The 15,725-nt window shown below is 33.5% G+C and overlaps 3 protein-coding genes across 5 annotated transcripts; 2 read left to right on the forward strand and 1 right to left on the reverse strand.

Moving 5' to 3' along the window:
* The first annotated feature begins 1,215 nt into the window (after nt 1-1,215).
* Nucleotides 1,216-3,296, forward strand: LOC143531643 (uncharacterized). The gene is made up of 3 exons (XM_077026896.1): nt 1,216-1,277; nt 1,361-2,019; nt 2,173-3,296. Exons 1-3 carry the CDS (start codon nt 1,216-1,218, stop codon nt 3,294-3,296), a joined length of 1,845 nt encoding a protein of 614 aa, XP_076883011.1.
* A 3,693-nt stretch (nt 3,297-6,989) lies between these two features.
* Nucleotides 6,990-11,217, reverse strand: LOC143531675 (pentatricopeptide repeat-containing protein At3g16010). Of its 3 annotated transcripts, XM_077026917.1 has the most exons (4): nt 11,079-11,217; nt 10,219-10,328; nt 8,189-10,039; nt 6,990-7,344 (listed from the first exon to the last, which is right to left on the reverse strand). In XM_077026917.1, the coding sequence occupies exons 2-3, from the start codon at nt 10,292-10,294 to the stop codon at nt 8,199-8,201; spliced, it is 1,917 nt and encodes a 638-aa protein (XP_076883032.1). In that variant the 5' UTR covers nt 10,295-10,328; nt 11,079-11,217; the 3' UTR covers nt 6,990-7,344; nt 8,189-8,198. The 3 variants fall into 3 exon arrangements, with proteins under 3 accessions (XP_076883032.1, XP_076883031.1, XP_076883034.1); XM_077026916.1 differs by lacking the exon at nt 6,990-7,344 and having other exon boundaries at nt 8,069-10,039; XM_077026919.1 differs by lacking the exon at nt 6,990-7,344 and having other exon boundaries at nt 8,069-10,039; nt 10,219-10,323; nt 11,079-11,182.
* Nucleotides 11,218-14,023: 2,806 nt separating this feature from the next.
* On the forward strand, nt 14,024-14,443 carry LOC143531644 (RAF-like serine/threonine-protein kinase 24). The gene has a single exon (XM_077026897.1). It carries the CDS (start codon nt 14,024-14,026, stop codon nt 14,441-14,443), a length of 420 nt encoding a protein of 139 aa, XP_076883012.1.
* Nucleotides 14,444-15,725: the final 1,282 nt, after the last annotated feature.

Here is a 15,725-nt window from a genome sequence, read left to right on the forward strand (position 1 = left end):
ATTGATCACTTGATGTTGAGTAGTTGAAGATTAAACCTTATCGTATGCCGACGAGTTGGTGAAGTTGTGGAGGAAGCCCAACTTCACGTGTTGGTGAAGTCAGATGGACTCACGTGATTGGTTGAGATGATCTATTGGCACGAGGATGCATGCATTTCAAAGACCTCAATCGTTATAGTCAGAGAAGCTTACACTGAAGGGGAGATCTGATATGGAAGACGCTGGGTGATTGGTAGATTTGTGAAGCTACGTGACAGTTTCAGACACGGCTGGTTGAAGAGCAAACAGAAGATCATCAGTTAAGAGGGAGTCTGTTGGTGCATGTTTTTGTAATAGATGATCTTTCGTGTTTGTTAGAATTGAGAGCAACGGTCAAAGGGGAGACTGTTGGTGCATTTTGTGACCGTCGCTATGCAATTCAGACCAGCGGAACGCCACAGGCGAAGTTAACACAACTTCGCCTTAGGCGAAGTTAGAACAACTTCGCCAACGGCGAAGTTGTAACAACTTCTGCCTTAGGCGAAGTTATCACAACTTCGCCATAGGCGAAGTTATGAACAACTTCGCCTACTGGCCCAAGCCCAAGCCCGAGAAGATGTTTTGTCTATATATATGTGTGTCTTGTTTAGGTTTTGTATCCAGAAAATAAGAGTATTGTGTTATAGTTCATTTGTCTAGAGAGTAAAAGAGAGGAAGTGTCGTGAGGGACGACCCGAGGTAGAGCTCACCTCGGGTCGGACGTGTTTCTGTTTATGTTACGGTATGTAACGTGTTTGTTTAATGATTATTATATAAGAATCTGCAGATTTGTTTATCCCGTTCTTGTATTTGTTCGTGTATTTGTTCGTGTACGTGTTTGTGTTCTTTATCTTTACACCAATAAACGAGTCTAGGAGGATTCCGCACTCCTAGACCTCGTGCGGATCTCGTATCGATCGGCGACGTCCCCGGGGGGGGGGGGACCTACAATTTTGAATATGAAGAAATATTATCAAAGTGAACCATCGAACCTTGGATCATCATCTTCAAGTAGTAAACCATTAAAAATAAATTTGGATGATCTACCATGGGATCCTTCCGAAAGGCAACCAATTTCATCTTATCACCCAAGTCAAAAAGATGAAATTAGACGGACATATCTACTTAGAGGTCCATGTCAACCAACCGGGCATGATTGTCCTCTAACAAATTTTAGTGATAAATTAAGACGCTTTAATGAGGAATGGTACACTAGTGAATTTGGAAATTGGTTGGAATATAGTGTCAAAGCGGATAAAGTGTATTGTTTGCATTGTTACTTGTTTAAGGAAAGTGGACAAAATGATGCATTTCTAAGTGAAGGATTGCGATGTTGGAATAGGTGTCGGGAGAAATTTAGCAATCATGTTGGAAAAATTAATAGTTTTCACAACAAAGCACGTAAAAAGGGGAAAGACTTACTTAACCAAGCTCAGTCTATACCTGTGGCCATTGATAAGGGAACAGATCTACATAAAAAACAATATAGAATCCGATTACATGCTTCGGCTAGACTTACCAAAGCATTGTTGAATGGTTCATTAGCTTTTCGTGGTCATGATGAGTCTGAAGAATCTCTTTACAGGGGAAATTTTATTGAGTTCTTAAAAGTGTTTGGAGAACTAAGTGAAGAAATTGGTAAGGTTATATTGGGTAATGCTCCCGGGAATAATCAAATGACGTCTCCATCAATCCAGAAAGAACTTTGTAATTGTTTTGCAGAAGAAGTATTAAAGAGGATATTTGAAGAACTTAATGATGATGTCTTTTCCATATTAGTTGATGAATCGAGAGATATTTCTAAAAAAGAACAAATGGCCGTGGTTTTAAGATATGTTGATAAATTAGGATTTGTGAAGGAGCGATTTATTGGCCTTGTTCATGTTATGGAAACAACCACGTTATCTCTTAAAGCTGCAATTGATGACCTATTTGCTCGCCACAACTTGAGTATTGGTAGAGTAAGAGGCCAAGGATATGACGGTGCAAGCAACATGTCCGGTGAGTTTAATGGTTTGAAAGCTTTAATTTTGAAAGAAAATTCTTCGGCATATTATGTTCATTGTTTTGCTCACCAACTTCAACTTGTTGTTGCGGGCCTTGCAACCAAACATTATGAGATTTACAGACTTTATAAAGAATTATCAAATTTAGTAAATGTTGTTGGTGGATCTTGTAAAAGAATATATTTGTTAAGAGAAAGTCAAAGAGAAAGTTTGGGATTGAATTCGGAAGTTGAAACCGGAAGTGGAAAGAATCAAGAATTGTCACTTGCAAGAGCTGGGGATACACGTTGGAGTTCTCATGAAAAAACAATTCTCCGTTTGCTTACTTTATATCCTAGTGTTATTGACGTGCTTGAATATATAGAAAAATCGGGAGAGTTTTCAAATTACCAAAATAAATCACGTGGGCTTCAAGAATTCATAAAAACTTTTAATTTTGTATTTTATTTATATTTGATGAAATACATCTTGGGTGTTACTAACACATTGTGTCAAACGCTTCAAAGAAAAGATCAATATATGTTGAATGCAGTTAAGCTAGTTAAGTTAACTGATGAAGGCCTAAAAAGGTATCGACTTGAAGGTTTTGACTCACTTTTGGAAGATGTCACATCCTTTTGTGAAAAATATGAAATTGAAGTGGTTGATATGGAAGCCGAGTATGTTGACCCGAGATTTAAAAGAAAGAAGACCGGTATCACCAATCGTCATCATTATGTGGTTAATAATTTCAACACGGTTCTCGATATGCAAATTCAAGAGCTTGGAAGCCGCTTTAATGAGGTAACCACTAAATTGCTTACTAATATGAGTTCTTTGAGCCCGTCTTGTAATTTTAGTGCCTTTAGTAAAGTAAACTTGATAAACTTGGCCGAGATGTATCCATGTGATTTTGATTTTGATGAAAAGGATAAGCTTGTATATGAACTTGGCCACTACATTACTAACGTGAAAGAAGATAAGCAGTTTTCCAACTTGAGTGGCTTAGGTGATCTTGCTAAAATGATGGTGAAAACAAGATTACACATTGATTATCCGTTAGTGTATCGTTTAATAAAGTTATCATTGGTTTTGCCGGTTGCAACAGCAAGTGTTGAAAGATGTTTTTCTTCAATGAAGAATGTGAAAACGGATTTGCGTAATAGGATGGGTGATGAATACATGAACGATTCTTGCATTTGTTACATTGAAAGGGAATTCCTCCAACAAGTTTCGGTTGAAGAAGTAATGCAACGATTTCAAAAGATGAAGACTCGTAGGGAACAACTATAAGCATTTTTTTTAATTCATAAAGACTATTGTATTGATATTATGTGTTTTTTAATTTCTAATGACGGTGTCTCTTTTATTATTTTATCGTATTTTTATTATGAACCGACCCGAACCTCAAACCGACCCGGATTTTTATATACCCGACTCGGTGAAATTGAAACATATAAAAGTAGTGCACCACCCAAAAAAAATTCCTGGATCCGCCACTGTATATATCCATACATATATACTTTTATAAGTTTATAACTTATAACTTATAAAACCTATTATATGTTAAGAGACATGCTTGGTTATTATTATTCACATATTGTTATTTAACCAACTTAAATAACACTATGTATTGTTCTTTCATAAAACATAAATCATCCATATGATTTGTTTATTACACAAGTACATTTTATTTAGAAACCCCTTTCCAAATAACTCAAGTGTTAATATTCATTTGTTATGATCACATCATATATGAACGAATATTATCGGTGTTTGTCTAGCTTGTTATTGGGTATGACCCGACTTGGATCATAACGTACTAGCCACATCAATTTAATATGTCTCTTGGGCAGACCGAGTCCAACAAGTACGACATAAAAAAACCTGAAATCTTTATAATAATTAAGATTTTGATAAACGCAATAAATTCCCTTTATATTTAGACGTGACTATTTCATCAATCTATATAAATTTGGAAGTGTACACAATCAAGGGAAAAAAACAATAAAATAAGTGCGTATGAATAGGGTATAGATTTAGACGTAGAATCGAATGTGTGAGGTTTTTAAAATATAAATAAAGTTGAGAGGAAACAATGTTTTTAAATTAGTTAAACTATATAGACAGAGATAGAGATTCATACGAAGATGCTCTTAGTTTGCAACTTAACACAACCATTGAAAAATTAAGTAGATCAGGTAAAATATGATGTGATGACTTGGTTGTTACTTGTGATGGAATGTTAGAATTATAATGATAAAGCTATAATTTTGGACTAAAGTAAACTATTTATTATAAGTAAACTATATATAAGATATTGTCTTTTGTGATGTGTTACATGATGCTAGTTCCTTAGGCATTTGGTTATGAGAATGGGTCAATGGTGTGGTCATTTGTTTAATCACCATCTTCATTAATCCATCCAAACCGACCATAGCATGGTCAAACAACGGCGTTGACAATTTCTATGGCCCAGGTCATTTGATTCGTCATCTTGTACGTAGTTCCCTTTTGTCCGGCCATTAGCAACCAAGACTTTCGTCTGCCTCCAAAACAATAATGTGCTTGATATTATTATTATTATTATTATTAAACTCACTAGTTTAAAGTATTTTACATGTTTTAATATAATCTTCTATATATATTTATATGAATAGGGAATGTCTATCAAATATGTGTCATTCTATTGTTGCTATTTACCCTTTAAGTCACTAGATTGCTTGATTTTTTATTTAAAGTTTCTTATATGTTTGACCTGAATTCGTATGTATGTGTCTCACCAAACTCGTATAATCCTTAAATAAGTGATTTTACATCTCATTTATTTGTGAAAACATTTCATTATCAAACAATAATTTTTGTGGGTCATAGGACTCACCAAATCCAGGTAGCTTTTAAACGGGTTATAACATCTTATTTATTTGTGAAATAACTTCTTAACCATCAAACAATAATTTAGGGCTTCTTAAACGGATTATAACATCTTATTTATTCATGAAATTTCACGTGTTAGCATCACCCACTACCCTTATTTGTCGCCACCACAATTGTCGTTGCATGCTTCACCCACCACCACCGTCACTATACCATCACGACGCCGATGTTACCATCAATGCCGCAACATCACCCTATGCCATCATGTAACAATCTTAAAAGTAGAACTCGTCTAAAAAGATTAATATGGTGGGTGAGAGAACTCATTTAGTCTATAAACCTCACATACGTTGTTGATACAATCGATGTGAGACACGCCACATATCTTGCAATAGTTTCAAAATCCATAACATGCATGACTTGACTCCATCTGTCCGTATTTAGACTTACACAACTTGCTTAATTTTAACATTCATTTTAGGATTATTTGATTAAAATAATCTCACCTTTAATGAGTTGGTCAATAATAATCTCGCCTGAATTATTTCCCTATGGCAGTCCCATTTTTTCCATGTTTTTTGTTTTATGATTCGTCGTTAAAAATAATTAACGGGGTTAGTTTTTGGCTGATGTGGCTTGATGAGTTGGCATTTAAAAATCCTACATGACATTTTTTTCTTTCTTTCTAGGCATTTAAAAATCCTACTCACTTCACCTTAACTTTGTCGGACCTGCACCGACGAAAACCCAATGAAATCACCGGAGATTTTTCCGTCACCATTTTTAGCTCAGCCGCCAAGAAACAACGGCGGCGTACGGCGGGTTTCATCGTCGTTCTCCACGCTTTCGACGCCTTCATCTTCTACTCCGGCGCCGTCGCTGCGTGCTTCTCGTCTGGACTTTATTAACTTTTTCAAACCCTAAAACACCCACAACACCTCATTATGAAACACCTGCATCTGATCCTAAATCCTCGGTTTCCGTCACGGACAATGTTTTTGTCGACGATTTTACCGGATGTTTGAAACAACACCCTTCATTCAGGTCGGGTTCCGAAGAACGGGTGGTATCCAGATGTGGAATTAGGGCTCCAATCGATCATTTGGGGGTTAAATGGGTGAGAGATTCCACGTAATTTGCCTAGAAAGGAAAAAAAATGTCATGTGGGATTTTTAAATGCCAACTCATATAGCCACATCAGCAAAAAGTTAACCTCGTTAATTATTTTTAACGGGGGATCATAAAACAAAAAACAAGGAAAATGTGGGACTGCCAGAGAGAAATAATTCAGATTGGATTATTATTGACCAACTCATTAAAGGTGGGATTATTTTAATCCAATAATCCTTCATTGTATATATTTAATACTAGTTTTTATCCCCCGTATTACTGGGGTTGTTTTATATTGTTTGTTTTAATATTTATTTATTTTTTTATTGTATGAAAGTTAATAATATACGTATGGTTTGATAATAAATTGTTTCACAAATAAATGAGATGTTATAACCCGGTTTAAAAGCTATATGGTTTTGATGAAACCCAAGACCCGTTTATTTTTTTTACCATGAAATTGGTTTTTTAATTATAAATAATATTTATGAATGTTAATAATATACTTATGGTTTGATGAGACACAAGACCCGTTTATTTTTTTTACTATCAAATTGGTTTTTTAATTTAAATAATATATATATATTTTTTTAAAATAAATAAGATATTATTTTTTCTTATATCCTATTTTATAGGATTTTTACATAAATAATTTGGTGAGAATAATTTTTAATTTAATGAGTGTTATAGCCCATTTAAGGAATATCTGGGTTTGGTAAAACCCATACCCATGAATTCGGGTCAAATGCAAGAGAAGGCTCCATTTAAAAATCAAGCAAATCTGGTAACTCCAAAAAAAGGGGGAGCGACCATATCGCGACACGTAGGATTTTTATGTTTTTCGTTTATATATATTATAGATAGATTTAATTGTAACATTCTTCCGGGACTGTTTGAAGGAGTAAAGTCTGATACAATAAAATAACAGTACGTATTTTGAACCTAGCATTCTTATTCAATTTTATACGAATTAAAAGGCCGGTCGTAATCAATTTAATACGAATGCCCACAGTTTGTACACTAAAAAGTCATTTAAATTTGAACTTTCATAGATTTGCTATAATATATATATCAACCACATATAGTTTTTTTTATTCTTTTATCTAATGATGGCAAGTATTATATGAAAAAGAGCATTTTTTTAAAAACAACAAATATTATAACACCCTGGTTTCGTATAACAGGCCATTTAATCTCACCTTCAATAGTACTCAACCCGAAAGCTCGCAAATCTCCTTTTCCCCGTCTTTGAACACACGTGGAGTCGTGGAGACATATTTTTCATCATGTCTTCTCACTGCGTCTCTTTCACATCAGCCTAGCGATTCTCACAGACGCCGGGATTGAAGATGGTCTAATAAGAAAAAAAGCACACATTCATATTAGCTAACGTTTACATGACACTACTTTTATGAAAGATGTGTCCATTCATATACACTTTATAGTTTATATTGTAATGTTGAAACTAATTATAAAATATATAGGTAAACCATAGATATTAAAAAGAGACATCCCACCTTAAGGTGTTCTGATGGCCAGATTAAGTTGAGCATATACAGATCACTAGAGCAGCAGCGGCAGCTAGGAGTGTAAATGAGCTGAGCCTCTCATGAGCTACTCAAGATCAGCCTGTGCTAAAAGCTCAAATCAGCGAAGTTTTAACAAGCCCAAACCTGAAAACAGGCTCGTTTAATAAACAAGCCCGGGCTTGAGCTTCACTTATCGAGTTCAGTTGGCTTGCGGGCCTAAACAAGACTGTGAATTATACAATTTTAATATAATATAATACATATAATTATATATTTGTCAATACCATATATTGAAATATTATTAAACAGCTATATAATATATTTTACGTGATATATCAATTTTAATTACAAAATATATTAAAAATAAAAAGTAATGAACAAGCTGAGCTCGAGAGCCTAAACGAGCATGTGACCTAATTGAAACACTTTTGAAACTTGATTACTATTCTATGAGATATTCCCTTGTTAAATATATAATTATATACTTATCATTATAAATTAAAAATTAAAAATAAACGAGTCGAGCCAATGCCATGCTCCAACTCTCATAGGTTAAATGAGCTAAGCTTGGGCCAGGCTCAACTAGCTGCAGCAGATAACTATTACCAAGAAACATAAAAACACACAACTCCAATATTATAATAACTAAATCAAACAATAAAAGCTTACAAAAATCATTTCATGCAGCTTCATGTACATGATCATCATCAATCTTTCCAACCGCATCAAGTATTGATGAATAAGTAATGTTATCATATTCAAAACCACATAATCGCATCTCTCTCATAAGTTTTGCAGCCTCGTCAAACATACCCGCGTGACTAAAACAACCAAGAAGTGTGTTATAACTAGCCGCATCCGGCTTAATTTGTGACTGCTTCATTTTCTCAAACATAGCCATTGCCCGTTGCGGGCCACCAGATTTAGCCAAACCATTTAAAATAATATTATGTGAGTTTATATCCGCCACACAACCGTTTTCTTCCATATCCCTAAATAAACTATACGCTTCATCCATCAAACCACCTCGTACCATACCCGACAAAAGTGCATTGTACGCATAAACATCCGGAACGGACCCCAGTTTCTTCATCTCGTTGAAAAGATCCTTGGCTTCATCCAACCGCCCACATTTCCCCAAATTTTTAATCATAACCGCATAAACCCTAGAGCTAGACGTCCCACAATTTTCCCTTAACTCTTGAAACAACTCGTTTGCAGCTTCGTAACGTTTCGCTTTCCCGAGAACGTTAATAATACTACAATAAGCAGCTGGACAAGGCGGAAAGCCTTTTTCATCCATTTCTTCTAGAAGCAGCAACGCTTTTTCCACTTTATTTGTTTTACAAAAACCATCAATAACAATCGAGTAAGTAAACGAGCTGGGAACGATCCCGTTTACCTTCATTTTCTCAAACAATATACAAGCTTCGTGAGACAAACCTTTAGATTCAAAAAGAGTTTTAATCATAGTGTTGTATGTCACTACATTCGGTTCACAATGATACAATTTCATATCTTCAAAGACCTTTTTAGCATCGGATATAAGCCCAGCCCGGCCCAATATGTTTATAACATTGTTTATCAAAACCACATCCGGCTTACAGCCCTGTTTTAACATGTTTATATAAACCCGATACGCTTCTTCTACTTTCCCCGTTTTCGCGAGCCCTTTTATCAACTCAGTATACGTGTAAACAGTCGGTGCACAGTTTCTATCTTTCATTTCCTTCACTAAATCTAGAGCCTTTTCGACCCGACCGGATTTAAAATGTATTGCTAGTAAAGTTGTGTATATTTTAGCGTTCGGTTGAAACCCGTTTTCCTTCATTTCATCAAATAATCTTATAGCAGGTTGATCTTGACCTAATTTGGCAAACGCCGACATTAACGCGCTGTATGTTATCGTGTCGGGAAAACAGTTACCTTCATTACACATCTCAGTGTAAAGATCGTATACTTTGTCCGGATGGTTTTCTTGCATCAGCATTCTAATAATGGAATTATAAGTACTTGCAGTCGGTTTGCATTTTCGACCTTTAACTTGATAAAACAGTGAGAGTGCTTTGTTGACCATCTTTGACTTGCCTGATAGTTTCACAATATCTGATAAATCTTTTGGATCGATAACAGCTGATTGTCGTACCATTTCTTGGATCATCTTCCACATATCCCCAAACATTCCAGAATCAGCCAAACAATATATTAAAGACATGTAAGTAGTTGAATCATGCTCAAAGTGTCTTCTTTTACCAGCCCATTTGAAAAACTGCATCTTGACTTTAACGTCTACATCTATGTTTAAAACCTCACGAACTAAGCGGTGGTCAACTCGTAATTTTAGTACCTCTAGAGCCTTTTCTGCATCAGGGCCCCACTTAAATATCTTTAATATCCTGATAAATCTCTCGTCTAATGTCCTTGCAGAGTTGTTCTTTCTTGATGTTCTTTGATTGACAGGTGTGTTTCTTGTATCTTCTCTGGGACTCGATAACCGGAACATTTGAACAATTTCACTTTCTGCTGTGACAAATTTGGTATGTTCAGACTTCAAGAGACGACAATGATTTGATTCATCTTAACCATTGTTAACAATTATTATTATCACAAACTAAATCATATTTGTGTTCATTTAAAAAAAATCCACTAAAGACGATAGAGTGAACAAAATTAATGAATGCAATAAGAATGCACATCACCTGTTTGTTTAATTCTGTCAGAGAGAAAAGGCATGGTAAAGATGGATCGTCGCAGACCAACTGTCGTCTTTGCCATTATTCACAAAATACAGCTGAAATAGCTACCTAATCTTCAAATGAGTGAATTAGGTTAGTTGTAAAATGTAGTTTTACACCAACAAATATGAATGCGTGTTAAATAATTATGTTTAAACTAACTTCAGATTGACTTTAACCTATTTTTGTTCTTCGAAAGCACAAATTGCAAATTATTACTCTAAAATCACTAACTTACAGCAACAAATATGAATGTGTATAGAGTTTTTGCGTTTAAACTATAAACTTGATGCTTGTTAGTTAGTTGTTTCTCTTTGATTAAACTACCTATATGTTTAGATTATAACGACATAAAGAATAATTGCAGAAATTAAGTATAACATTAAACTGAATAACCGATCGGTTAATTTGGTGAATTCTTGGGCAATTCGGTCTCGGGTATTAGCCCGTGAAAACAAGTCAAAAAATTTTAAAAAAATTACCAGCAAACACTAACTTTTATAAAAAAAAATCATTAATTAAAAATCATGTTGACCTGTTTGTTTAAAAACATATCACTATTGTTAAAGTTTACATCAAAATAATTAGTGCCTATTCGAATGTTAATTAGCAACAAATACAAAGATAACTTCATTCAGGCATTTCATCGAACGGTTGGTGTGCTATATCAATCAAGCAATAATTCTAATACACATTGATCAATTAGACACCAGTAATGCAAAATCACGTGGTACTAAACAACTAACTTATTGAATCATCTATATATAACGAAATTGTAATAAAGATGAAAAAAAATGAATGATTAAAACTTAATGCAAGCATACCTGATGATGAGATGTTTGAGGATGAATTAGTAATCGATTCGATTATATGATAGCAGTGAATTTGCACAGCAGTGAGTTTGCTGAATTAGGTTTCGGTCTATGGCACAGTTTGTAATTTCCGGGAGTCGGGTCGGGTCGGGAGTCAACAAATTCCACGAAAGGTGGAAAGTCGTTACTTTGGGTATGGATGTCAACAAAACCGAATTAGTCGATGTAACAAAAGCATACCAAAAACTGGTAAGTCAGTTTAATGAATTTTTTGAAAACCCATATTAACGGGTTAGTTATAGTTTACGAGGTTTTCATACATGATAAAACTGAACTGAACTGTTTATATGTAATTTTTTTTATGTTATAGATATATGCATTTTTTTAATGTTATGTAATATTGTAATATAGTAATTTATTTATATAAATATGTAATAACAATTTGCTCTTTGTTGATAAATTTCAATGCCAACCTTTAATATTCAAATAAGGCTCAATTATATTGTTTTGATCTATTTTTAGTTATGCTCAAATATATGTTTAAACTCATGATCAACATCTTAGTTATTAATGGTTTATGATCCAAATTATAACCTTCATAATTTATAATTAAAACCTTCATAATCAATTGTTTTTTTGTTATGATTATCCATTAATCGACATCTTAGTTATTAATGGTTTTTATCCAAACGACCATGCACACCCTTACTTTATGACCACATTATAATTTTATGGTTTGACTTTTGGCTTTGCTATGGGATATGTTGAGGGTTTAGTTGGCCTTATATGGTTTTAAGGGGGGCGATACAAATAAAACGAATAGCTATAGTCGTAAAAAACCGATTTGATTTGATGGCAAAACCGGTTTCGGTGAAACGTATTTGGTTTGAGATTCGACTCGCTGACGATCCTAGCCGTTAAAATTGGTTTGGATTAAGTTTGCATGAACCGGTTTGAAAAAATAGCATTTTTTCCCATCGATAATATGGATTGGATTTCACTTGACTGTCTACGGTTCCATTGCGTGTGCTCGGGGTAGAAGTTTTGTATAGATGTATCGTCATGCTATTAAGGGGGTGTTTGGGATTGCTTATTTTCATCAACTTATAACTTATAAACTTATTGAAAAACAATAAGGTGTTTGGGATTGCTTATATTGTGAGAAAAAAGTTCCACAAGTTACACTTTTGTAACCTATTAACTTAATGAAAAGTTATAAGGAGACAAAATAAGGAATCCCAAACACTCCCTAAGTATTTTGATTAAAGTTCTTTTCTTTCTAATAGGTGGAATAGAATAACCTGGTTGAAACGTAATGATCATATGTCTATAATGCATTATCAGTCCCATAGTAGGTCCCATTCTTACTTATGCCACGTATTGTCTGCATATCGTTTGTCATCATTTTTCCCACATCTCCCTCGTATTAAATAACCTTTCTCTCTTTATTTTACAATAATAATTCATTTAAAATAAATACTAGTTATACTTATTAAACAGTTATTTAAAAAAAACTTTGAAATCTAATTATATATTTTTTTTCAATCAGAATGAATGATAGGTTGCATTAGATACTAGTTAAGGGTTGTTTGTTAACCTCCTAATGGATACTATCTCTTAATGGTTATTAAGAGGTTACCAAACAATCCCTTGCTGTCTTTTCTAAACACCCGATGGGCCGATGATATTTTACTTTTTAAATATTTTCAAAATTATTAAGAATCATTATTATTTTTCCAGCTATAAGCTACAAATAAAAACATGCTAATTTTATGTATTAGTATTTTTAAATTGCCTTGTAACACACGGTAATATTAATTATTATTTCTCCATCCATGGATCATATTTATGGTAATAACTAATAAGAGTTAATATTATTAAGATCTTAAAAGATATACCCTTAGCTAATGTTAAGATCTTAAAAGATAAGGCCATGAGGTATACTCTAACCCGCCTTAACTCCACATAAGCTCCACATCACTCAACTTTTCCTGTTTCACTCCATGTCATCTAAAGGAAATGGTTTAACTCATTCAAGTATTTAACTTCATCTTTCTTCTATTAATATTTAATTTAAAATTAAACATTTAGTTTAATTACAAAAATAAATAATAATAATAATTTTTCATTAATTTCTTATTTAGAATAAACATTAATAATAAAATAAAATAAAATAAAAACATATGAAAACATAAAACAAAATAAAGACTAAGAAATCCCATATTTGTTCCTAATCTCTTGTTTCAGTTCTTCCGCCAATTGACGGTCCAAGACTACAACTGTTTGAAAAAAAACCTCATCCACGGTGTCGGAGTCGGATGATGATGATGAAGAAGAAGACATTGTTTAAAAATTTTAAAGTATTGATGATGATAAAGATTATTTGGTTTGAAACCATAATAAAATGTGAGTTTATATAATACTAAATTTTTAATTTATAAAAAAAAGAAAAAAAAATAAGCAAAACAGCCGTTAAAGACAAATCAATTACAATTAATACATATATAAACTAACAAATCAATTAATATTTAATACATAATTAATGCATATGGTTCCTTTTAACCCTTTAAAAAGCATAACCCATGGGCATTTTTAACACACTTAACACAAGTGGGGAGTAGTTTAACCCACCTTTTAAGTATCATGTCACTTTAACCTATGCAAGGGTTAGAGCATACCTCATGGCCTAAGTATCAATGTATCATGCACGTAATCTTTAAGGTCGGAATTTAAATTGGCATTGAAATTAATTTCAAATAAATTTGACTCTGAATTTATATTATTTCACATATTTTTTCCCATATGATATTTCTTACGTTAATACTTCAAATTTAAACGATAAGTGCAAATATTATTTCATTTAAATTCGTTGGAAATCAAACTAAAAATACGCAAACCCTATTCGACTATAACATACTATATATAAGTCATGCTGTTTTAATTAAACATCATATTCCATGACAACATCATCAAGTTCCAACAACAAGAAGATAAAATTCCACTACGGTTATGGCGGCACAATCACACCCGGTAAGAATGGCGGTACACTCCGTTACAAAGGTGGCACGAATGGGATTCTGAAAGTTGACCGTGGTATTACTTACACGGAGCTCGTGGTGAAGTTGTGGGACGCGTGTGAACCGTCTATGAGTTTGAGGTGTACGTTGCCCTATGAGGATCTTGACTCGTTAGTTCATGTCGAGTCTGATGAGGATCTTGCTTATGTTCTTGAAGAATATGATCGATATGGGGAGGATTTGAAGATTCGGGTTATTTTTGACGACACGTTAAGGATATGTTGGGCTGATGATCAGTTGTATTGTTTCCGTCCTAAGGATTTTTTCATGCAAGTCCACACGGTTGAGGCAAGTCGTTGATGATTCGATCAGAAGTTCATGTGTGGTGTTGCGTTAATAGTTGAATCTTTTGGATCATGGTTATGTTTTGATAGTTTTATGTTAGTTTCTTGAATGTTGGTGTTTTATCTACATAAACAATGACTTATAATAACAAAAAGAAAAGAACATAAAAATTACAACAAAAGAATCAAAATCAATAACAAAATAATAACAACATATACCAACAAATACTTATAACGGCAAACGAAAATATCTAATAATAACAACAAAATATAAATAAGCAAATACTTATAACGTCTCATAATCGAAAATTAGCAAATACGAACAAAAAATAGCAGCAAACACCTATAAAAATAAACATAATGATAACAACAAATTGGTTCTCACCATTTTCATGTTAACAATAAAATGTATTTGATCCTGTTTCATGTAAGAAATATTTAAACCCCAAGGGAGAAAAGATACACACATTGTTGTTAATTAAACTAGTAGAAGAGCTCGCACGTCATGGCGGGTGTCCCAACTGACGTTAAATTAAATTTTGTTGTTGTTGCCATTCAACCCATTCCTGGTTTTAAACAATTCATAACGTCGATCCAAATATAGTCGTAGTAGTCTGTATGGCGCGCATGAGTGTATGTCTAGTACGTTTAATCCATCCAACACTCAAAACGATCAACTTTATGAAGATCTTATTGTGCCACTACGTCAACTATATATATGATTTAGTCGCTATGAAGTTGACGGTTACATTATATATGTACACAAATTGGGTATATTGAAAGAAATCGAAATCTTGATCTGAATGATGAAAAATGTAATTTTTATAAGAGGTTAATAATGCCTAACTACAAAATATATGTATAATATGATTAGTAATCTCTTATCATAAAGACATGTTTGCATTGTAAAAAAAAACTGAAAACAAAAAATGGTACAAGTTTTTGCACACACATGCAAAAACTTCCAAAAGTTGTCATCTAAGCTCGCCAGCAAGATTAATCATAAAGAAATAGTAGTTTTGGGCTAGGAATTTGTATAAACCTGGACCAAGCTTCTCAAAAACCCAGTGATGATAACATGGCGTCATTCTCATTGCTAAAATTGTAGAATGCTACGTATACCTTTAACCAAGGAGGGCCACATAATGTTTTGTGTTCATTACTTTTTATTTTTGAAATTGTTAATGCAACTTCTGTCAACCTTGACATTACAAGTTTGCTTGAATGATAAAAAACAAAATATAACTGGCCTGTTTGGTAGCCTATTAATGGTCAGTAAGAGGCTACCACCTCCTAAT

Source organism: Bidens hawaiensis, unplaced genomic scaffold, assembly GCF_021521415.1.
Source record: "Bidens hawaiensis isolate Kalapana, Puna unplaced genomic scaffold, B.hawaiensis_p1.1 tig00009196_1, whole genome shotgun sequence".
Classification (NCBI taxonomy): domain Eukaryota; kingdom Viridiplantae; phylum Streptophyta; class Magnoliopsida; order Asterales; family Asteraceae; genus Bidens; species Bidens hawaiensis.

Bases quoted from the DNA above. Each gene is read 5' to 3' on its own strand.
- LOC143531643 (XM_077026896.1), top strand. From the start codon at position 1,216: ATGAGGAATGGTACACTAGTGAATTTGGAAATTGGTTGGAATATAGTG. The intron at 1,278-1,360 runs GTGTATTGTTTG...ATGTTGGAATAG, and splicing joins ATAGTGTCAAAGCGGATAAA to GTGTCGGGAGAAATTTAGCA. The intron at 2,020-2,172 runs GTGAGTTTAATG...TATCAAATTTAG, and splicing joins CGGTGCAAGCAACATGTCCG to TAAATGTTGTTGGTGGATCT.
- LOC143531675 (XM_077026917.1), bottom strand. From the start codon at position 10,294: ATGGCAAAGACGACAGTTGGTCTGCGACGATCCATCTTTACCATGCCT. The intron at 10,040-10,218 runs GTGATGTGCATT...TTGTCACAGCAG, and splicing joins TGACAGAATTAAACAAACAG to AAAGTGAAATTGTTCAAATG.
- LOC143531644 (XM_077026897.1), top strand. From the start codon at position 14,024: ATGACAACATCATCAAGTTCCAACAACAAGAAGATAAAATTCCACTAC.